A 24964-nucleotide genomic window follows, 5' to 3' on the forward strand; every position below is an offset into this window, starting at 1 on the left:
TGACGTGTGTCTAAAGACTCCTGTGTTATTAACTGCGCTTGGAGACAATTTAGTTTCAAACAGACTTTATTAGTTATTTTAGATACTGAAACTCACTTACAAATGAAAGGCTTCTATGAATAAAATAACTTAATGCTGTAAAAGAAAAGAAGAAAAGGAGGAAACTGAACATAAGCTCAACATGCACTGATTAGCTGATGATATGAAGGTTCTTAAGAATTCTGACACAAAAGCCCAACTAAATAAATGTTGCTGCAAGCGGCAATTTGCGGGGTCAGATCGTTTTTGCGCCGAACAGAAGGAAAGAGCTCAATCGGCCAAAATTAAAGCCCAGACAAGTGATGACCATCAAAGTCGCTTCAGCTACTTTAAGTCTGTCTAAAGAAGGTGTGAGACCATGCCTCGAGTGAGTTTTTAAGGTAAATTTCAAGCCAATCTTACAGTGTGCGGGGCGCTGCCTTTCCAAGACTACATTTTTTTTGGGCCTTAATTACAGCGCCACTGACCAGCTGACTGGGCTCATACTTCTTATGAAGCACTTGCAAGTCATTTCCAGTTTTTGGGCCGACTTTTCATGTTTGTAGCTCATTCCAGCTCACTGCAATTTGAGCCGCTGCGGCAGACGACAAATGACAGTAATAATAAAAAAAAACGGCACAAACACAACAGGGTCGTACCCCTTCAGGGTTTGAACCCTCATTAAAATCAAAACAAAGGAAACCTAACATAACACAAATCTATCATACACAAATTATCAAGGCTTTCACAATATCATTGGCTTTAATTATTCTAAAATAGATGATCTGATGATATACTGTATAATCATGTCTGAATGTAATCACTGAAGATTTCTCCCTGACTGCATATAGTGCACCAAGGCTGCTTTCTATAAAGACTGAGCAAATGACTTGTACAGTGATGCTTACGTGGGGAACCATTTGGCTGGATGTTTTAAATGTAAGTTTGGTAAACACTTCTCTCTTTCCCTGATTCATTACGTCCTGTCGTCTAACAGATCTGTGAGAGCCAAGTCAATTTATAGTCTGTATATATACGTACAACGGTCTGACCCTTACTAAATTATTCTTCTAATCCAAGGGAAATCTGCCACCTATAAAAAAAAAATCTGATTTGCAAACAGATTCAATAGCCCTGCCATACACACTGAATTTGAATGTCATTTCAAAATGTCACATCACTTCAAAGTGTTTTTCTAACTTGACGTAACAAAGCGAAAGTTAGTATAGTCCTAAAGAATGGATCTTCACACCATTACATGCAGAAAAGAGTGCAGTGATTTATTTCAGTGGTGACAGGAAGTAGGCAGACCGGATGTGCTGACTTTCCGTTTCTCTAGTCAAAGTTGAGCTGGTGGCCGTCAAAGTGAGTGAGCACATGATTCTCAAACACCTTCTGGTCGCAGTCCAGCGGGAACTGCTCGCTGCACATGGGGCAGATTTTCCAGTGGCTCTCCACGTGCTCCTCAAACTTGCTCTGGTCATAGTTGGGTGGGAAGATGACCTCACACAGTGGACATCGCTTCATGTCCATGCTGCACACAGGGAAGAGGACAGCAGAGGAAAGCAGGGAGACAAAGTTCACATTAATAAGCAGTGAAGTGATGATGTGGGCAAACCAGGAGCGCGGGCTAATAAAGAGCATCTGTCTTGATGCGACGTGGGTGGCCTGCTGCTTGACTAAAACCAACAAAAGGGGGTGGTGCAGCGGAACAAACACTTTACACATGTTACAATGCAAAGGTTTTAGAAAAATGTTGGGTGCAGCAAACTTGGACGGCATTTATGAGAGTTTGGGCATGTGAGGGTGTGTTACCTGGGATCAAAGCAGAAGGCAGTTTGTCCATCGTTCACAAATGGGCTGTGAGCTTCAGTTGCTGCAGGCTGTTCGTCGGTATTACCCTGAAAGACAAAGGTACAACAGCATTAAAAAAAGAAATCCATTCATATTTGTCAATATTTAACAGACAGGAATGGAATTCAGCCATCAGCACTTAACAGCATTCAGCACATGGTAGAGAACACACACAGCACAAACTGAGAGGCTTACATTGGTGTTGTTTTGCTTTTCCTCGGACTCCTCGTGGCCTTCTGGCCGGCTGTGGTTGCGGGTGGGTTGGATACACACCACATTACTGTCCCAGGAGGGAGGGCCCACAGGGGGCAGCCTGAGCAGCTGGTCATCTGAGAACTCCTCGTCTCCCTCATCTGCAAGGAGAGGATACAGAAACGATGCTACTGTAAATACAAGTCACTTTTTCTGCAACTGTCACTTGTCAGTTCACTTTCTGACAAGAAAACCAACCTTTTGAGTCTGAGATGGAGTAAGGGTTCCCAAAATGCAGCTTGGTAGGGCTCTGAGAGACCAGCAGAGGGGTGGGGGCATCCTGGGTGTATGGGACAGGGTACTGCAGGAACAAAGGCACACTGGACTGGTTACTCTCCAAACTGGTTTTCTCACTGGCCCCCTGATCTCCCTTCCTGCTGCTGCTGGCCTTCTGGAACTCCTGGGGAGGAAAAGGCAGCATTTGAACAATCGTTTTCACTAACAAAGGCCAGTGGCAAAAATAAATGCCACCATGGGCATCAATGTTTTCTGAGGAGCCATGAATCTGATTTCATCTCTCTATGCCTCCCAGTATGCCTGCCAAGTAATACCTCACTTTTTGCAGTCACACAGCAGCTCCAGAGCTGTGACTTCTTGCTTTTTCTCTTGCTCACACAAACAGTTTAATTAGTGCTTTCATTAAAACAGAAACTCTTCTCATTTTCAAAGGGAATGTGACGCTGTGTTTTATTGATGTTAGCTGCAGACGCCAATTTGATTTACAGTCTAAACCTCAAATTGGGTCATTCTGCTTCTCTTAGCTGTAACAGCATTACCTCGAAGCAATATTTTAGGCCAGTCAGGACCTTGCTGTGGTCCAAAGTAATGGAATGGAAAATAAGAACTCATTTACTTTGCTTCTACAATTAGAGGCATATTAAACACAGAGCAGATTGGGAGAGGGAAAATGGCAGCGGAATGGCACTTTTCAGGGAATTTTTAGGGTGGAAGAAGTCTATAAAAGAGAAAATGAAAGCTGTCACTAACCTCCTCCAGTTTTTCCTTCTCCTTAACAACAAGTGCTAGAGTGTCCTTCAGTTCCTTCAGCTCCCGTCCCTTCTCAGCTACCTGGCTCTAATTAAACAAAAGAAAAAAATAACAGAAGGATGAAGAGACATTTTCAACTCTCAATCATCTGACGTGCTGCTGACTGAAAGCCGCATCATTGAACTACCCTCAGACCTCAGTGCATGACATTAATTGATCACAGCCATAAAAGGCTTCCCTTTGCAGAGGACTGATTTATGTACAATACTGCTCAAAGCAAAACAACCTGTTTGAATTCCTCTGAGACACTAAGCAAATATCCGCCTGACCTGCGCCAAGCACAGCATTAGCCAGGCAACTGGAGATGACTCCTCAGAGCCAAGCTTCGCTTGTCTCCAGAGCCTGACATAAACAGCAGTAAAATGTCGTCTCACAGATACGCCTGCTCATAAACAACACTGTCAGAGCGACTGTGTTCAAGGGGAGAGATAGCATCAAAGGCTCTAACCCTGATCTAGACCAGCAATGCCCAGCGGTAAAACACAGTAAGTGTCCGAAGACAGACCTGCTTCGAAAGCAGCAGAGTCACTGGCAGCGAATGGCCGGTGCATGTCTGTACGCTGATAAACTGACCTTGTAGCGGTCTTCCTCTGCTGCCAACTGCAGTTTCAGGTTCTCATTGGTCTTCAGTTGTTCCTTAAATTTCACCTCCATCTTGGCCAACTCATCAGCAAACATGCAGCTACGATCCTTCTCCTCCTAAAGAGCAGTCAGACATTAACCAGTGCTCTTTTTATCATACTCCTCTGTCTTACTAATGCAGACGGCAGATACTATAGATTGTACTTTTCAAGAAGATAAGCCGTTGACAGCAGGGTTTGAACATCTAACCTGGGGACACACAACCAATAAAAAGATACAAAAAAATATGCTTCTTACCACAAGCATCTGCTTGCATTTCCTGTACTTGTCATTCCTGTCAGATGCCTCTCTGCTTATGCCTTTGAGCTTCTCCTGGATGATGGCTTCCAGCATAGGATCAGCAGAACCTGGACTCCCTGTGAGGACAACAAAGGCAAGTCAGACAGTTTGCTGGGGCAAACAATTATTTTGTTATCATTGCATCTGTTGATTATCAAAATGACAAACTGACATCTAATGATACACTGAAATGTGACATGTTATTTCTATAGGAAAAATAGTAAGAACCCATGGAAGCCACCTAAGACAGTTCACTGCTGGTAAACTTACACAACATTAACAACTTAATGCACAATTTTGATTATGCAATTATTCATACCATAACTTACAATTTTGCACAGTTAGACATAACGTACCTGGCACTGATGTGTCTGGACTCACTGATGCAGGGATTATTGTGGCCTCTTGTGCTGAGCTTCTCTTCAACTCCTGCAGACAGTGAAAAAATCAGCTCTAAAAGCAACTAAAGAAAAGAAAAAACTCATTGAAAGAAACAGTGAAGTGGCAGAGGCATGAGCTGGATACACACGCTGGATACACACAGGATCAGGAGACAGCAAAAATGAACTGAAAACAAAAACAAAAGCTGCCGAAAACAATTAAAAAGATGACACAACTTTACAGCAGTTATATTTTTTGCGTTTTCAATTAAGTTTGTCTTATTTTTATAAAGAGACACTAAAATGTGCATCTGTTAATGTCTCATACGAGCACAATGAATGCTAATAACAATGAATTTGTCTAATCTCATGGTCATTTCATTCAAGAAATTAACTACACAGACTGAGGAGTGGCCGAAGGACCTTTTATCTCTGAGGGTAGTTGGTGGGTTGTGATAGGCAGGCATAGTGACAGAAATCTGATGCAAGTTCTGTTCTTTCACTTGTCAGGGACAAGCGTACAGTATGTCGGCTGGTATCCTGTGGGACCTACCCCTTGCTGCTCAGAGAGTCTGAGCACTTGTTTTTGCAGTCGCTGACATTCCTTGTATTTCTCCTTGTAGTGTTCTGCAGCCATGTGCAGCCGCAGCTTCAGGTCCTCCACTTCTCTCTGCAGCTCCGCTACTACAGCTGGGTCTGCAGCAGCTTCTTCTTCTGCTTTGGTCTGGTGACCAAGAAAACATTACAACAGAACAGATAAGCCACCACTGCCAAGTTGCACTTGGCTATTGCCAGGCTGTAGAGATTGAAAAGATCCCCTTATGAATGGCACCTTTACTATTGTAAGTAATCCTCTACAATGTCTATTAGCCTTTTAATAATAAAGGGGTGCTATCAAATTTACACAATTAGAAAGAATTGTAGCATTGTAATGTGGAGTGGTCATGTACCTCAACAACATGTGCTGTTCAGCAAAGGACATGCCTTTGCTGAACAGTTTTGACCTGGCTAAATCTGAACCATGGAAAGAATTACAGCCTCCTTCAAAGACAGAGTCAGTAAAGCCCCTGTGACAGAGACTTTATGTTTCTATTGTATTCCTCCTATTGCTTATTGGCATTGATACCAAAATATAGCACACTTGGAATACGGTTGAACAAAAAATTACAGCAATACTATGATTTATACCTTTTCAATGTAATTATTCTGTGGCGAAACCAGAATAAATGTTACTGTGACATCAATGCATCTAAATACATAATACAAAAAATAATAGTGTTCTCATTAAATCTTTTGTTTGAGATGTTGTTTTTTGAGATATTATTTCTTATTACTTTTATCACACATATGAATTTGACTTATTAATCTGTATATGTTACCTAATATTATGACATATTTAGAACCAAATGAACTGAATTCATTGAAATTCCATATTTTTAGGATGTTTGCTCATTGCTACTCTGGTAAATAGAAAATTTGATGTTTTCTACCCTCACACATCACCTTCACTCTGGTTGCCATTATATTAAAACATGTCTAATAATAAATGCAATTAATAAATGCAATGTTTCATATAAATCTTATTAAATAAATAAAGCCTGTTAGCAGATTGACTGTCATCCTTACAGCTTCCTGCTCGGCCTCTGCCTTCATCTGCTCTGCCAGGCGGACACACTGAGCTTGAGCTTCAGCCTTGGCCTGGCGAAGGGCATCAGCCTCCAGCTTCATGTGGTAAAGTTCAGACATGGTCCGGTCGCGGGTGCTAGAGGCGTCCCTCAACTCAGCGGCTAACAAAGAGGACTGCTGCTGGTTGGCCTGGAGCTGCTCCTCCTTCTGTCGCAGCTGCTCCTTCAGGGCCTTCAGTTCTCCCTGCCAGAAACACATTTAAGGTGAAGGCTTTTCATTTCCGTAATGTTGCTATATATGTGCTACTATGTGGGGTTTTTTTTCCAATTCCTGTTATAGCTAATCTTCAGATTATCATATGACATAAGAATTCAGCTATGTGAATACTGTATATGACAAATCTTCCTATGTGTTGTGACTTTTACAGCTTTAAAACAAAATTCTCTGTACCAAGGGGGGGACTTTGGCCAGGATCTCTCTGTACTGTTTCTCCTTCTCAGTGAGGCACGCCTGCAGGCGTCCCACCTCCTCTTTAAACTGGGCAATGGTGTTTTCCTTGTTAACGTCCACGGACTTCAGCATCTGCAGCTCTGCACTCAGTTTAGTGTTCTCCAGCTCTCGGTTTTTCAGGTGAATCTGGTGCACACACACACACACGCACACAGATGTAGACACACGCCCACATGCACACAGATGAAGTTATAAAACACAAGAGTAGTTATAAAACATAAAGTCGTTGGCTTTTGGCTTGTTTATACAACACCAATCACGATCATGTACCAAAGAGCATATGACTATTAAAATAAATGTTGCATGACCTCAATTACAAAACAGAGATTGAGATAGGCCCATAAAGTTTTCCTTGTGCAACAGCCTCAGTGTGATGGTGCAAGTTAAATTAGGTATGGGTTTTTGGCTCCATTTCCGTGGCGACAGTACAGCATGTGGCACTCCCAGTTCCTGTGCAGTGCCCACCACAACAAAGACACAGAAACATCAGACGGACCAGAAGAAGACGGAATAAGGCATGCCCTGTTTAGACTAAATGTTTGGGTAAGAGAATGCAGACTAATCACAGCAGTAAAAACTGAAAAACAGAAACAACAAAAGTCGATGAACTGGACCTCCAGTTTAGAGAAATCCAATATGATTAGATTAGACTTTACTGATCTCACAATGGAGAAATTCACAATATGACAAAAATATTAACTGTACAGATTGTGAAACTGTCACTAACATAGCAGTCAACAAAACCACTGGTAAGCCAACCCCAGCCACATAATGATCATGTGGCATGAAAGCACCTACGTGAACCCTGACATCCTTTATTTTGAAATTAATCTTTGTGTGATAATGCAACCATTTTGAGGAAATACACACAAACCCAATTCCAAAAAAGTTGTGACACTGTGTAAAACGAAACAATACTAACCTTGCTAGTTTATTTTGATATATGCTCAATAGAAAACAGTACAAAGACAATATATTTAATGTTTTATCTAATCAACTTCATATTTTTGTAAATATCTGCTTATTCTAAATTTGATGCAGTTGGCACAGGGAAAACAAAAGACTGGGAAAGTTGTGGATCGCTCCAAAAACGCCTGTTTGGAACATTCCACAGTTAAAAAAAGTTCACTGGTAACAGGTGATAGCACCATGATTGGGTATGAAAGGATCATCCTCGAAAGGCTCGGTCATTCACAAGCAAGGATGGAGCGAGGTTCACTACTTTGTGAAACACATGATTGTATAAAGGAGATTACTACATGGGCTCAGGAACACTTAAAAATGCTGTTGGTAAACACAGTAGGTTTGCTAATAATTGCATTTTGTTTTTACTTGTGTTTTATACAGCGTCCCAAGTTTTTGGAATGGGGGTTGTATAAAAAAACTAAAAATACTATCAGTACATTACCTTGTAGAGTTCCTTCTCATCCTTTTCATTCTTGAGATGAGATTCAAGTGCCTCCTTCTCTGCTGAAAGTTTCTTGACTCTATCCTTGAGACTAAAGAAAAGGTCATAAAAACTGTCAGACACTGTGATGGGTGATGCAATTTGTCACTATGCTCACATTCACATTCAGCATTTGGAATAACCATACATTGCGGTCTTGAAAAGTTTACGCTGTTTTTATGCATCACTCATATAAAACACAGTGCTGCAGAAAACATGACAAAGCTTCTTCCTTCCTATCGAAACCAGTGATTCAGTGAATATGCAACAACTCCTCCACTCTGAACTCACCTGTCCAGCTCAGTTTCCTTTTGCAGACCCTTCTGGGTGACTCCAATCAGGTCCTCCTCCAACTGTATAACTCTAGCTGTGGCCTCCTCCAGCCTCCTCTTTACCTCCTCTTTCTCCTCTTGCAAGGCCTGGGAAGAATTCTGTACTTCCTGAGAGACAATAAAATATAATGATGGAAACAAGTGAAACAAAACTCAGAAACAAAAAACAGTAGACCAAATAAAAACATGGAAGAAAAACAATTCAGTTTGATAATGTGCATGATGCATTACTGACCTACATAAATCTAGACAGGTTAAACTCTGACATGACAAAATAATGGAAACTTCTGAGCATACCACTCTCCATCTCTGACTCTAACGCTTCTGGAACACTTGCTCAAAATATAAAAACTTTATTGTCTTTGAAATGCAAGTCTAAATCAAACTGAACTTTACGCCTCATTGCAGAGCTTTCTAGCTTAGAAGACGACATCAAAAAAGCAAAAGGAAATGATTTTTTTACAGTTTGTTTATAGACAGAATTTTGGAATCTTTATATTCACACCACATAAAAAAATCATATAAAAGTATAGTCATAAAATTAACAGCCACAAAATCTGTAATCATGTTTTCATCTGAAAGCCATTTTAAAACCATTGGATTTATAGCACAGGACAGCAATATGAATTATTACTGACACTGCTTTAAAGACTTAATGTTACACTATAAAAAGCTGAATTACAACTTTGATAATACAGACATTCATATCTGTCAGAGTGTGATTTATACTTTCAGTGGATCACGAGTTTGAGTAGCTCTGCATATTTACAGTCTTTCACTAGGGGGTGCTAAGAGACTGTTTGGCCAAACGTAAAAAACTGCCTTTGGAATAACTACAGGAACTTAAAAAAAATAGCATCTATCATATAATTTAGCACATTTAGCAGTATGTTCTTTTCAATTAACAAGAAGAACTACACTATGCAACAAAAAAGGAATAAGGCCTTTTGGTTCACTGACAACATTTTCACCACAGCAGCAAACATTTTTTCTTCTCTCCCTTGATGGTGGCACTCCCATCTCCCTTCAAAAATGGCCTCAGTCCATTCTCAGCTTACTTGGTTCTCTTTTCGCAGATGGGCACAGGTTTCTTTCTCCTTCTCATACTCCTTCTGCAGGCACTCCTTCTCAGCTTCCAGCTGTTCCTTCTCCTGCTGCAGGAGGGCCATGTTTTTGACCAGCTCGTCTTTCTCTCTCTGGGCTTCTTCCACCTTTTGCTGCACGTAAAGATAAATTGTTCAAGATGTTTGGGCCATTCACACAATAATTCACTTCACTGACAAAGTTCATCACTATGCTCACGTACAATGTGGTTTTATCAAACTAATATGAACTCAAGAGACCTAAATAGCCATTGTGGGTGTGACAGCCAAATAAGATCTGAGAACACAGATATTTAGTAGTGTTGCTGAGGTATGCTGCACCTCAAGGAAGCCAGCCTTGGTGGTGACCACTAGGATGTCTGAGTTGCATTCATCCTCGACAGTCAGCAGTTCGTCCTCTGAGGGGCTGTTGGCACGAAACTGGAATGGCGTGCTGGCTCCCCGGATCTCGCCTTTGTGGGTCACATAACAGAACTGGTAGAACTCGCCATCGTCATTGGGCACATAATACCCTGGGGAAGAATGGCATCCAGTCAGTGAACATGGTGTACAGAGAAGCAAAAGAAAACATATTCCTCCACAACCCAAAAACCACCCAGACAACTTATCCTAAACCGAACGATTATTCCAGTTATAACAATGCGCAGTTTTAACTTTGGAATAAGTGCATTTTGCCTGGTTCTAACTTTGGGAGATGTGTGGATATACAACTGAAAAAATGTAGAAACCAGTGTGCTGTAGTGGGTCAGTGATTTGGAGCACACACTACACATGTGTGGTGTTATAGGTTTAAAAAAGCCAATGATACATGTCTTCCTCCCCTTTGTGTCACTCTCCATTACTTTATAAAATGGTTATAAAAGATAAAAAAAACACATAAACTGAAATGTCATTAACACCAGAGCAGAGATCTGTGGGTAAAATTTCTCATTTCACTCTATCCACTGATTTGGTATTAAAGTTTTAACAATCCTCTGAACAGCCCTCTGATATGTGGTTATTAAAAGGTGTCAAAGTTATATAAAACTATGGTATGATCTTACCCTGAAAGACCACCGTTCTATGCACTGCGGTGCCTTCCACATGGTTCTCAGGGAGAGGCGACCACAAGAATGTGTAATAGTCCCTTGCTGTGCTCCAACCAACCTGTGAGACATTGTGGGGAATCCATTCAACCAGACGTTCTCACCACATCAGTGTAGGATAATAACAACGGAGGATTAACAGGGAGACTTCCTAGAATCCACAGAGTGCCACTTCCAAAATATCTCAAACTGGTTTATTACAGTAATCATGGGGTTTTCAATCTATGTCGAGATGATAGTGTAAGACCATGCAAACTGTGACTCTTTTTCCTAACAAGAAAAATGATTACTTATGTAAACCACCCTAACTCTTGGTCACCACGTGTATGTGGCCTGGCCCTTGTCGTGAACAAGCCTAACTGTGGAAATGTAGCTACAACTCACTCCTAACAGGAAGAGGAAAATAGGTGAAAATTTTATACATAGGTGACTTGAAAATGAAAACCAAAATGTAATTATACGTATTTTATGTGTTGTTAACTGATGGCTGATGAGGGGGGAGTACAGAAAATACATCCAGAACTTTAGCCCGGTGCCATAAAACTGTCAAACAAAATCAGAGTCACATCGAGCTGGCTGGCTCTTGGTGTGCACACTCAGGCACACACATGCATCCACAACAAGCCCAGTCAACCCTGCCTATTACAGCAGCCTCTGCCACGTAGATTAAGTTGTGTGACTTTCAAAGTTTTCACAAATTCCATTTTGTCTATATTTTATGTGTGTGTCCATCTCACACCACGGCACCTCTCTCTCTCTCTTTTTCTCTCTCTCTCTCTATATATATATATAAATATATGTATGTATGTATGTATATGTGTGTGTTGCTGTTGTTGCTGCCGTTTTTTATTCAGACAGGCTTTTTTCACTGTCTGAGCAGTTTACTTTCTAACCTGTGTACAAACAGCCTACAGCTACAATACCACAAGTGAGCCAGAGATAGAATCCCCTGGTGCTCCAAAACCCCCAATTGTTAGCAGTGCAGTTCCAGCCTCCAGCAGTAAAGAACAGGAAGCAATTAAAACATGCACCTAGTTAGTGAGTGTCATTACTGAAGGCTAGCCCTTACCAGTCCACTCATTAGAGCAGCAGAGGTGGTGGTGGGTAAAAACTCTGAGAGGAACTCTTTCACTTTTAACGGAGTGGTCTGCAATGTGTACAAATGTAAGGAGAGGAGGAGAAATGGTGTAGAGCCACCATAAAAAAAACTGGACTCAAGACTGAACCGATAACACAGGCAACACTGCAAGAGTAAAGTCTCCAAAAACATGCAAGTAGTTAGAAAATGTCGCCTCAGAACCTACCAATGTAACAGGGATTTTACTTCATGACACTTCACCAGAATTCCCGCATAGTCATACTTGTACAAGAAAGCTGACAGAGGCCGGTGGCAATGTTGCTGCCGGAGGTAATGTACTGCCTACGTGCCAGTCAGACTGTGTAAATTCAGGAGCAAGTTGTTCATGAATCACACAGAGAGGTTGTGCTTGGAGACAGGTTAATTATAAAGCTGTGCTTGCTTTCTCCTAGGCTACACTGACGACCTGTCCCAACAACATTCCTCTATGTAGCTGAGAACAGTTTGCATTATGCAGCATGGTAAATGTTCCAACATCAAAGGGCCAACGCCTGCTTTTGTCCATGTACAAACAAGAACCTGTCTCCCATCTATTTATCATCAACAGTATATTAGGTTTTCTTTGCTTTGCCACGTAAAAGTGTATAATTTAAACACTTGTAAATTACTTTAGGTTGACATGCGAAGGCCTAAATGAAAAAATATGATTATTCAAATTCTAATTCTTTGAACAAACGTGCTGACATTGTCACACATTTCAACTGACTAAACCACGGGCCAATTTCTACTCTAATCTGCATCACTTAGCACATCTGGAAGTTGTTCTATATTCAGATCAAAAGCGCACCAAAGAGATATAAAAGCCAGAGAAAGTGGTAGTACTCCAAACAGTCAAAAGCAGAATTTGCTCCACTTGGCTAGGAGCACACAACTACATGTGTGTTAAGGAGCTAACACTGATGCACAGTGTACACAGGTATCTCTATGCATACAAAAACAAGAACTTGGCACCAGGCGTCCCATCTGTCAGCACTGCCAGGAACATTTACACAATTTACGATTCTGCACTCAGCCTTTTCCAGCTCAGCTATGTGTTTTAGAGGCTCAAGAAATTAGTGATTTTAAGATCTACTCTGCCAGTTGGTGCCTTGAGGCCAAAACACAATGTGATGTGATATTCAGCTACAACAGAGTGCTGAATCCAGTATTTAAACAGCCTCCAGACATTACCTGATCTATTTCCAGTAGCCTAACATGACCTCATTTTCACAGAGGGGCTCGGCAACAACCAACATATGCATCCATATCACAAATCCACAAAAATATCATGGATAGCACACACACAGATAAGGCTAAAATAAATTACTACCAATGTACGGGATTTAAAGTGCTCCTATAACAAGATCCACGTGGTACACTCAAGTACGTGGTGGGGATCAAAATGCTTCATTCTCCCTGTAAAGCTTGTTTTAAAACAAACATGTCAATGGCTAAACATGCACTGCAGGCACACTACAGTCTCTCAGTTTTTCTCGCCGCTAAATTTGTTTCCACCTTTTAGGTTAAATCTCAGTCCTTTAGTTCCTGCTAAATACAATCCTGAAGTATAACTGCATGTTCAGTGACACAGTTTCACAGATTTCAAGTCATGTTGGATAGCTATGTTAGAGATTACATAAAACCCAATACGCTCAATCATTAGAATATATACTGTAATACTTCTCCTTCTACAATGCCTAGAACTAATAGTATTTAATGAAATTCTTATTATATATTTGTATTTTCATCAGAGGCTTTTATAACACATTGAAGAGGATTATTCACCTTGAATATGCCAACCCAGTCCTTTGGATGTGGTTTGATGAACTGCGTCAGGGTGTAATGACACTCCAGTGCAGCATGGGGCAAGTAACTCTTCCCCACATTCTGGAAGATGACGTGGGCAAAGTTTGATGTGTCCATGTTGTTATCTGATAAAGTCCCGTCCAGGAACAATGCCATAAATTACTCAGCAGTGGCTACAAAGGAAGAAACCAGCAACAAAATTTATGATTAGAAACATTAATAATCACAGAAACAACAAAAATACCATTTTTTAAGATGAATGAGAGCAAGTGAAGAGGCAAGCAAGTTCTTGGGTTTGGGGGTCACCCCCCTGAGAATTTTACATTTTGCAATAAAAAAATATACATTTTTATTATTAGTGTATCTGTGAACAAAAAGTTAGAAAAGCAAGAGCAGATAATAAATAAACACTCAAAAAAGCTTACAGACAAAACTTGCTAAAGAAGTCCACTGGGGACCAACTATGAGCATTAGATCTGGGAAAAGTCTTTTAGTTAGTTTTGAACTCTATACTGATTTTATATTCATTTGACTTGGGTGGTGCGTCCCAATATTGCTTGTGTCCTATGCCTAAACCTTATAATGGTAGGGAAAACCCTAATTTTGAATCATATCTTTACACTGTTGCTAAGAGCATACATTTTAATTGTCATCATTTTACTTAGACTAAACATTTTTAATATACAAACAGAGCCATGGTAGGTTTTCATATTGCTAATATAAACATTATCTCAGGATAGAGAATACAAAATACAAAAACATAGCACCAGAGTTGGCTTTGATTGTCTTAAAAATCTAAGATCATGTGTTTAAGCCCTGAATATCTTTGCATAGGAAATAAGTATCATTTCAAAGTGTAATCAAAGTAAAGCAGAAGTTATTTTTTTGTGGTGAAGGGTTCCTTTACCAATCAGCAAAAACAGATGACATGTTTGAAGCCCATGCAATCTGTGTCCCTATTTAGGAAATGTCTGATTTGAGGAAACTTTTCTACAAAAAGACAAATTTCACATCTACATTTTCAACAAAAGCATAGGTTTGTCTAAGGTGTAGGTGTGGGACTATAAGCTCCTGGGCACATGGACGTGTGCCTTCTCCTCCTGTGAGACAGTTTAGTCTCACTGTCACATAGTCCTTGTCAAGGCATTAAGTTGAACTAAATAAAAAATTTTAAAAAATAATGAAAAAATGAGCTTGCCACCAGGAAGTTGCTCTTAAATGACCAGCAACATGGTAATTTGTAAGTGGGAAACCGGGCAAGGTCCAGTCAAGTTTCCAATGCGGGTCACGATCTTCTGCTTCTAACACAAGATGGACAAACAATGCAACAGGTTGCACTGTATCCATATCCATACAACAACTTCGCAATTTACAACTAACACGTATTTGGGCCCCATTTAAGATAATTACACATTTCAGTGGCCTTTTAATGAGACCAATTTGTATAATGTATTTACCAATGACTGAACACCATATGAGGACAAACTCCTAATAAATATGACATCCTTATTTAATGTTTCTAGATTATAAGTGTCAATGCTGATAGCTGAAACACAGTTACAGTCACAGTTATAACACCTATAAATATGCAAATGATTCTATAACCCCATGTCCTCTGGCAGTTTCTTTCCTCAAAATGCAAATCCAACACTTTTCAACAAATAAAGTAGAAATACTTTACAACTGTACTGGACTGCTCTTTACTCAAGTATTAGTCTTTACTAAGGTTGCTCAAATATCCCAGTTATTTCAGTACAAAGACAAATAGATGGTTTGATTATGAAAATAATGCCGGTCAATTTTATTTTATTGCCCCCAAATAATTTTATTTAACTTAATTTTGTCCAAGATTTAACCTTTATCAAAATAGGTTATAAGAAAATGACTTCGCAAAAAAGGTGAAGCAAAGTTTAGCTTTACTTTCAATATTTTGTCAGTCTTAACACCCGAGATATTAACACTGAGAATCAGAATCAGGTGATATTCATTCTTATTTGAGTTGTTGTTTGGCAAGATCACAACACATTACATCACATTACATTAAATACTGTCAGAGTGCCACCTCATTCATGATAAATTAGAGGACAAGGGACTCTTCTCCATAACACTAGCCTTTATTCAAACTTAGCATTAAAACACGGCCACATGATTAACGTGAGGTCTGCTTCAGAGTACATTTTCCATTTGGGCCTCAGTTGGTTTAATTTTGTCCGACGCAATTAGGCCTGTGACAGTCAAAACATTTCCTCGGATGATGATCGGAAACTCTCAACACTGTTGTCATCTACAGTAATCCCCGAAGTTCTCATACTGTTGTATAACACTAAATACAAATTTGGCAAAAGTCATCGGTAATAACTGAAACTGACAACTGGCGAATACAAGCTAAGAGCGAGGCCTAATGTGAAAACACTGATCACACTTAGCTAAGTTAGCTATGCAGCTAGCTAACTAACGTTAGTTACATAGCTACTTTAGCAGACAACATCACGCGTTCACCCTCAAGGCAGAGAAAAATTTGTTCCTCGGAAATGTATAAACTACGTAACAAAATATTCACTTGTACCAGTTAAAGACATAGCGTTAGATTATTAAAGTCGCAACGCCCTTAACGAAAAGGAGCTAACTAGACGGCACCGCTACCAACTGGAGGACAAGGTTAGCTAACGTAAACAGTAGCAACGCTGTCTCTCGAGATGGCTTCTAAAAACACGTCAAATGGACGTAATATCAACAACCGCCGTATTATTAGTCACATATATAAAATAAACCTGAAACATACCCAGTTGCCATGTTGAACAGTAGCTGAAATCCGAATGTATCATAAAAACAATTGTTGACGCAGTTCAGTGCTTTCCCGTCCCCTCTTCCTGGAATAATAACAACATTGCGTCATTTCCGGAAAGGGGACCCGCACGGGAATCCCACCCGTCTGAAAAACCGTAATAATTGGAAAAACTGTTGTAACGTCAGAGAGAACACAGCGAAAGATGGTAATGTTACAAAACCATAAGCAAAATAAACTATAAACAGTTTTAGATACTATAGCTACTTTATACACCTGCTCCACTATATTTTGATACAATATTGCACTTTTACTATAGTAGATTTTTTTTTTCAAAACGTTGGTCACTGGTTACTTTGTATATAAATATTTAAAATAACATCACAACATAATCATTAAATGTGGTGCATTTCTAAGGATCAGACTACTAGTATATAGCTAAAATTAGCTACACATTAATCAACTATAACAGTAAATTGTTCACATATTAAATCATTAGTAATAAATAATATTGAATAAATAAATACGATAATATATAAACGATTAGTAGGTTTATTTTTGATATTTTAAGTACTCCACATAGCACTGTAGATAAGACGCTTCCGGAGCTTTTGAGAGACCTGCTGCAAACGGGTAGAGCCTCTTTCAGCAAGCTTTAAGAATCTGAGGCGTAGAAATGTGAAGTCATACATATTGGCACTATAAAGGAAATTTTAACAAGCGAGTGCATACATCCTAGGCCCTCCCCTGCAGCTCAGTGGCTGAATTTGGGGGACCGTTCTGCGCAGGTCTACTATTTGATTGGAGGGAGGAAACGCCATGAATGTACGTACTATTACGTCAGACGTAAGGTCAAGAGGAAAGAAGCATGGCCGCTGTGTTGAGAGGGTCTCGGTACCTAGTTGGAAGGTGTTGCAAGCATGTTGACTTTGCGTTCGGTAAGAAGAGCAAACTGAGACTTTGTGCGCATTGTGCACGTCGCTACGCTTAGTCTAGACGCTGAAGTTGTTGTTTGAAGGCTGTTTGTGGCGAGAAAACACGACTTTTGCCTGACACGTTGGGCGAGAAGTTTGAGTTGATTTTCGCTAGGCTGCCTCAGCCCACAGTCTACTGGTTAAGGAACTTTTCTGTTAAAAAATTACGTCTTGTTTGCGTGCCGGCTCGTTTGCCAGAGCTACGTGGTAACAGCCAACGCTGCTCGACAGCGAATTTTCAAAAGGTTGAAGGATGGAAATGGTCGCGATATGCTTTTCTTTTTGTGCATCTTGACTTCGTATTTCAGGCACATTATGTAATATCAGTCACCGTGCACTCCCTCTAGTCAAACCCTATGTAGAAAGATCCAAGGGGCTCTTGGTAGCCCCTAAAACAGCTAAGCTTCTGAGCTGTTCTAAAGCTAGAGCTAAATATCATATTCTTTTTTTCTTTAGTAATATGGTTATTTATGTTTGAGATTATGAATCTTGTGTGTGTACGCTTTCATTTTGCACAACAAAGTGTAGGAATTTAGATACTTAGTGTGTGGGTAAACAAATGGCCATAAAGCAGCCTCACAGGAGATCTTCCTGTCTATTTTTTTTCCTTATTCGAGCGAAGATAAACTACAAGAGTAAAAGTGATTTCTTTGTCTCACTTACATTGAGATAAGCCTGTTTGTCCTTTGAGAGAATGTTATCAGGGAATAGTTATGTAAATATTGAGGCTGTTGTTCCATTAGATCACACAACTTTGCCTATGAGAGGCGATTACACTGGAATTACACACCTAAATGAGATCTAAACTTGGCATTCTTAAACATGTAAAGACTTAACATCTGAACACGGTTTTTAAATACGAATAAACTTTTAGTGTTAACTATTTACAAAATAAAACTTATCTTAGATATTATGCATTTTGACTCAAGCAGACAACCACTGTATATTCAATAAGGATGCTGTCTTGTCATTGATGCATTTAATATAGTCTCCACAAGGTCCCTGGCCTCGAAGACACAGGTGGGCTTTGTTGGTCTGGGCAATATGGGAAACCCAATGGCAAAAAACCTGCTGAAGCACGGATACCCAGTCATTGCTACCGACGTGTTCCCGGAGTCCTGCAAGGAAGTGCAAGAGCTGGGTGCTCAGGTGGGAGTGTAAAATGTACATGTGTTTTTTTTTTTCATTGTAAAGCACTTTCCACCTGTTTGCTCTCTCCTTACCTCTTGATTTTGTGTCTTCTCAGATTGTGGATAATCCCGCTGAGGTAGCAGACAAGGCTGACCGCATTATCACCATGCTCCCCTCTAGTCCCAATGTCATAGATGTGTACACTGGACCCAATGGCATTCTCAAGTACTCTTTGGTTTCTCCTTCAGCACGGACATAGTAACCTTGTGGGTTGTGCTCAGATTCTGAATTGTGTGCTTTTCTCAACAGAAAGGTGAAGAAAGGCTCTCTGCTCATCGACTCCAGCACCATCGACCCGGCTGTGTCAAAAGAGATGGCTGCTGCTGCTGAGAAGATGGGGGCAGTTTTTATGGATGCACCTGTATCCGGAGGTAAATTTGACATTTTAAATGATAACGTGGATTGTTTAATTCAATCCGCTATCTAATCTTAAAGTTTAGCTTCAAGTTTAGACAGTTTTGCAGATAGCCTTCACGTAGCTACAAGTAATGCAGCCTATGCAAAGGCCCTGTAATAGATTCAAGAAGGTCATTTCAGAGGCTACTGTGGAGCTGTGGATGATACTGAGAGATGTTTCTAATATTTAGTCAACCCTCACTGACATAAACAGGTTAGCAAAAACTGAGGCTTTCGATAACCTGGCACCTGAGCCTATACTTGAAAATGTCTGTTAAGCTGTTTATTTACTTCAGAAAATGTAGATTCAACCCAAGTCTGGCAAAAAAGGCAGCAGCTAGCAGTTATTTTCATTATTGATTAATCCACCTGTGATTTTCTTGATTTATCTTTTCGTCTATAGCTGCGACTCTCAAACTCTCTCTGTCATGCACTTCTTTTAGAAGCTGAAAAAGTTCACACCCCCGACAGTTTTTAATCGATCAATACCAGTAATAGGGGAAGAAACGAATACAAAAGGATCCATGTTGAATTTTAGTGAAATAAAGACCAATAGGGTCAACAGCAAAAAAAATTTGTTTTCTCTTGCTTAATTAATCAAATAATGCTTTTGACTCTACATTATTGGAAAGGTAGATTCACTAATCTACCTTGTGTGAGCACAAGGTCTGATATGTATTATAACATATACAGTATTGTATGTGTAGATTACTGGGAACTTAAACGTGGGGCAGCATGTTAACTAAATTCATCCGCTGCCTTAATGTTGTGTCAAGTTGAGCTTTGAACGGACATTGCAGTTTCAACAGTTATTTATTCAGTGGTGGCAAATCTATGTTGCTTTAAGGAAGACAAGGAGGAGGGGCACCTTCTGCCGGCACAAATGTTCCTAGCTGTAAAGTGTGTGTGCTCTCGACTTTCTTGGGGGGTCCACTCAGAAACACAGTTTGTTTGAACTTGGCCTCGTCAACGTCAAGACAGCCACTTTCTTTGAATTGATTTTGGTCCATTTTACAGCCCGGCTCTAAAGATTAGTAGTGATTTATATGCTTCCGTCCTGTGGTAGTGCGCATGGATTAAAGTTGTTCAGCTTTCTGCCTTGAACTTGTGTGTGTGCATGCGTGAGGTGGTGGCACTTTAACTAGTGCAGGCTGAAGTGTATGTCATACTTTGATACATCACGTCAATCAGCAGGCTTTAGCTCCTAAATGAAACTTTTTGAACATCTCCAGTGGTCAGACTGAAATCAAAAGAAGTACAGTGGCATGGTAGTGACGGTTTAATCCAGCATGGTTAAAGCTTAAACATAAAAGCACACATGGCGGTGGGGACGTAATTGAGTCAGCATGTGTATGATAGCTGTTTCTTTGTGTGAAAAAAATGTAGGGACCAGATGAGATAACTGCCATCTTTCATTCCTCCTCAGACTGGAATGGTTACCTTACCAAAGGCGAGAGTTGAGGTCTGAAAAAACAGAAATAGAACTGGTGAACTTTCATCTCTGAGAGGGAATGACCAGGCAGTTTTCTTGCAGACCTTCCAGAAAATGACAAGTGGATTATATTTGACAAAAAATGTCTGTTGGCTAGATGTTTATTAGAGGAGTTCTTTTTTTTTTTCTTTTCTTCAAAATACTTTAAAAACAATTAGGTACTCATCCGTGTTTCCTTAGATCGTAAACAGCAGCGCTTCATCTCTACTTTCCGGTCTTGGCTCTCACTTAAAATGCATCCGAGACGTTTTTGCACAGTTGAGGGGAATGCTTCAATTGGACAAAATCCACAGCTGTGTTATTTAAACCATAGGGCATGTTCCATATATGGGGACTGTCCCACTCAAGAGAAAGGAAAACCTTTTTGTTTGTTGTTTGAATCATGAGGTGGATATTTTCCACAGGACTTTATGGTAGATTGGGACACAAAAACTATTCATACTGTCAGTCATAAATTCAGTAATATCAAGTTGTTTAAAAATGTATCTGTTAATTGCTAGCTTCCATGTGTAGTCGATTACTTTAATATATTTTCCATCTGTGCGTCGCCTCCTGGAAGTCAGTCACCAGCTTTCAGTGTGAGGCCAATAACTTGACTGTCCTCAAATTCTCCGGCACTAGATGTGTGAACCTCTGTAATGTGACCACATTGAAAGTTATTTGTTCCAACAAAGCAACTGGTCATACAGTCTCTTTGAAATACTGTTAATGTGACAGGCATCTTTGTCACCGTTGCCAGATTAACTCAGTTGTTTAATCTTGCTTTTTACATGAATACATTTTTTTAGTTACCACTATTGTGTATGAATTTTGATCCCTTTCCCATGTTTTGGTATATGTCAGCTTGACTGCTGTTCCCACCTGTCTGCAGCAGCACAGTCGTTCAAGATTCCAGTTAGAACAAAATGCTGCTGGCGGGCGCTCATGAGGACTAGGGAGGGGGAACATATTCACCCATCCTGGCCTTTCTCCACTGGCTTCCTGTAAAGTTTAAGATTAATTATAAGACTATGTTGGTTAATTTCTTGGCACCCATGTGGCTTGCACCTGGTTATTCTATATCACTGAGCTTTTAACCCCATGTGAACCTGAATGCACCATCAAATGCAAGAATAGATCGAGAAACAGCTGCTCCTAGATCTAAGACAAGGGCTGGAAAAACATTTTCCCTAAAGTCTACAGAGTAGGCTGTAGGTTATTGTCCTCATCCAAATGTTTGTTTGTTTTTTAAATACATACTTTCACAGACTTGTTTGAAATATCTAAATAGCTGTGATCATTCCCATTTATTGTACATTACACTATTGTGCTATTTTATTCTTTTTAAATGTTATTCTTTTTTTTGTGTGTAGCATTTACCATTATGTGCAGTATTGTTTTGTCATTTGAATTACTTTTTGTCTGAGGCATGTTGTAATTATGTTTTGATAACTGCTGCATGATCATGAAATGTACTATGAGTTAGTCCCCGTAGTCCTGAAATTCTAATGGAAACAGTTTTTATTTTCTCCAAAAGCATTAAATGCCAATTAGACACGTCCACAAATGTATTTATTTATTTTGAATTGTGCTCAGACACCATTATAGATATATTTTATCGCCAGATGATTTATTTATTTAGAGCTCATATTACAGCACTGACAGGAAATGAGTGGAACAAACACATTTAAACTTGTATTTATTTCATTTTCTCACTGGAAAAATTCTTTTTTTGTATCGCACCTTGATGTTAAAATGAAAGCTTTGCCAGTCAGAAGAATGAATGGTCTAGAGACAGAATATATGGACCCATGTGGTTGTTGACAAGTAAACAAAATTGGAGAAGTTTGATGGAGCTTCCATGCAGTTTTTGGAGCTCTAACAAGATCCCATGAACTTCAGTGTGAAGAGTCAAAGGCACTGTTTTTGTGAAATCCACAAATGTTTCCACACTATGCCAAACGTGTATCTAACAGATGCTATTCCAGCTACATGAGACAGCTGCTATGATTAACAACGCTTACTTTTAGTTCTGAATTACCTTATTTTTTTGTTTGCCTTCAATTGGCCTTTTGTTTACTGCGTTTCAACTAATGAAACTTTCAAAAAATCCCCAACATTCTCTGCTTGCTAGCACATGGGTTATTGTAAGTAAGCATGATTTCCCATTCCCAGGTGTGGGAGCTGCCAGTTCGGGTAAACTGACTTTTATGGTTGGAGGAGCAGAGGAGGAATTTACTGCAGCCAAAGAACTTCTCAGCTGCATGGGAGCCAATGTGGTGTACTGTGGTCAGGTTGGAACTGGACAGGTATGAGCAGATTTCATTTTGTCCATGAACTATAACAATGCATTTGTCATTCAAATCACTTTTTTCCATAAGTTGCATGTGTAATGAGAGTGTGTATGAACATCATAATCAATTGTTTAATGAAATCCAGATTTTGTTGAAAATATGAGTAATTACTGCCAATATCATCTTGATACAGGCTGCTAAAATCTGTAACAACATGCTTCTAGCCATTGGAATGATCGGGACTTCAGAGACAATGAACTTGGGAATCAGGTGAAAACTGTCTTGGTCACAAATAACAGCGTATGCAGTCATTTTAAATCATGACAATATGCAGCAGCAGCAATACACTTTGTGTAAGTAACGTGGAATTTATCTTTGCTCACAGACTTGGTCTTGATCCTAAATTGTTGGCCAAGATCCTGAACATGAGTTCAGGTCGGTGCTGGTCCAGTGACACCTATAACCCTGTGCCTGGAGTCATGGAGGGAGTCCCTTCTGGGAATAACTACCAGGGAGGCTTTGGCACCCAGCTGATGGCTAAGGTCAGTTTGATGACCTGTTGCACTGTACTCTAATTCCTGTTTGGATTACGTTTGAGGGTTAGTGCAGAAATGTTGCCCCTGTCACCACAAACATGAGGAAACAAAGAATATTTTCTCGCTGAAATTTGTGCAGAGAAATAAATAGTTTCTATTACCCCTGATGTTTTTGGTATAAAAGATACAAAAGTGGTTTAATGTTTTGCTTTAAGATTCAAGATTCAGATTCAAGATTCTTTATTGTCACTGAGCATAACATGCCAATGAAATTTGTATTGCAACGCCCATGTTAGAAACAAAACGAAAGATAAGAAATAAAATTTACTAGAACGTGGAAATGAGTAAAAACAAACAAAAACGTAAACACAGGAGCTGTGAGCCGCTGCGATTTTTCTCATTCATATACTGTACATATGCTTCAGATGTATCATAAGTCAGTCAGGGACTCATTTCTGAGTCATATGTCGTGCATGTGACAAGGACTTAAGTTACACTGTTGGGGGGGCTGCTAGTTGTTTACATCCCTCTTAAACGGGAATGAAGCCCATATTATTACAACATAAAGAAAATTCTCTGTGGTGTGTGGACTGGTGGTTTTTGGTTTTAGAGTTCAATTTTCAGCTCTGTTGGTTTTCTTAATGTACGTTTGCTTTTCTTTTCTTTTTTCAGGATCTCGGCCTTGCGCAGAACACAGCCACCAACACAAAGACCCCTGTCCCTCTCGGCTCCTTGGCCCATCAGATGTACCGTATGATGTGCGCACGCGGTTATGCCAATAAAGATTTCTCCTCAGTATTCCAGTTCCTGCGTGAGGAGGAGGGCCAGTAATGTCAGCCTCCACCCCGTCCACAGCCTTACCAAGCCTGGCTCTGCACAGGACTAACATAGAGTAGTAGTTAGGGTGTATTTCACCCTAAGGACTGTTGTTTTGTTTTTTCTTTGAAAGACATGACGCCAACAGAGCTCCAACACAGCGTGACAGATCATGTGTGCACTTCTCTTCTATTGGAAATCATGTTTTCTGTGTGATCTAGCCTATTTGAAATGTAACACTCCTTTTGATTTTCGAAGCAAGTGAATAGTCAGAGATACAAAGGATCCAAACGATTAGCAGCCTGTCAGCTCTGCAGGTCTTACAATGCAAAGAGTCCTGAGGGAATCCAGTGTTAAGAAGACAACTCATTAGCTCTGTGTGTTGAGGCTGAACGGCTGCAAATGCTGTTTTGCCTCCACGTATTTATCTATTGTTTGTGATCATTTCTTTATGTTGCTGGGTTTTTTTTCTGTTTATGGGGGTTCTTTCTCTTGACATGGGTAATGTTACTTTGGGATAAGAGTGTCATCATATCCTGTTAGGAAATAAAAACAAACTGTGATGTCAGTTGATGTGACAGTTAATTACACCACCAATCAGTTTTCATTTCTGGCTTTGGATGTTAACTTTAATTTAGACTTTTTACAAACAGCTGGAAGCACCGCATTTATTCACTGACTGCTGCTGCTTTATTGCAGTATTGCCATAAATCCTGTTTTTGCCTGAATAGCTGTCTTAGAATCAGTGAGGAGCTTGGACACAAATAAGTAACAGTGCACAAACTTGGATGCAAGTGCAGCCAAATGTGATGAAGGATACTAATTCTCCAGATCTGAATTCTAAATGCCGCGTATTTGGACATGAACGGTACAATTTTCCCTTCGTGTCTCTGAGCGCTAGTAAGTTAAATAGCTACCAAATGGTCTAATTTGCGTCTTGTGTCCCACTGATTCCGTAGTCACGATGAAATGTTGAACGAACATGTGCCTTCAGGAGCTTGGC

General features: G+C 40.0%; 2 protein-coding genes across 2 annotated transcripts; one reads left to right on the forward strand and one right to left on the reverse strand.

The window, feature by feature from the left end:
• Nucleotides 1-48: 48 nt before the first annotated feature.
• On the reverse strand, nt 49-16383 carry tax1bp1b (Tax1 (human T-cell leukemia virus type I) binding protein 1b). Its single transcript, XM_041943083.1, has 18 exons — nt 16281-16383; nt 13478-13671; nt 10534-10636; nt 9812-10002; nt 9446-9604; nt 8347-8495; nt 8017-8107; nt 6549-6734; nt 6099-6341; nt 5026-5196; nt 4449-4521; nt 4051-4169; nt 3745-3870; nt 3112-3198; nt 2323-2524; nt 2068-2225; nt 1834-1919; nt 49-1552 (listed from the first exon to the last, which is right to left on the reverse strand). Exons 2-18 carry the CDS (start codon nt 13652-13654, stop codon nt 1354-1356), a joined length of 2520 nt encoding a protein of 839 aa, XP_041799017.1. The 5' UTR covers nt 13655-13671; nt 16281-16383; the 3' UTR covers nt 49-1353.
• Nucleotides 16384-17139: 756 nt separating this feature from the next.
• hibadhb (3-hydroxyisobutyrate dehydrogenase b) lies at nt 17140-24558 on the forward strand. Its single transcript, XM_041942952.1, has 8 exons — nt 17140-17221; nt 18246-18406; nt 18504-18613; nt 18698-18819; nt 22491-22624; nt 22803-22879; nt 22995-23151; nt 23818-24558. Exons 1-8 carry the CDS (start codon nt 17152-17154, stop codon nt 23974-23976), a joined length of 990 nt encoding a protein of 329 aa, XP_041798886.1. The 5' UTR covers nt 17140-17151; the 3' UTR covers nt 23977-24558.
• The last annotated feature ends 406 nt before the right edge of the window (nt 24559-24964 follow it).

This window comes from Chelmon rostratus, chromosome 8, assembly GCF_017976325.1.
Source record: "Chelmon rostratus isolate fCheRos1 chromosome 8, fCheRos1.pri, whole genome shotgun sequence".
NCBI classification, from domain to species: domain Eukaryota; kingdom Metazoa; phylum Chordata; class Actinopteri; order Chaetodontiformes; family Chaetodontidae; genus Chelmon; species Chelmon rostratus.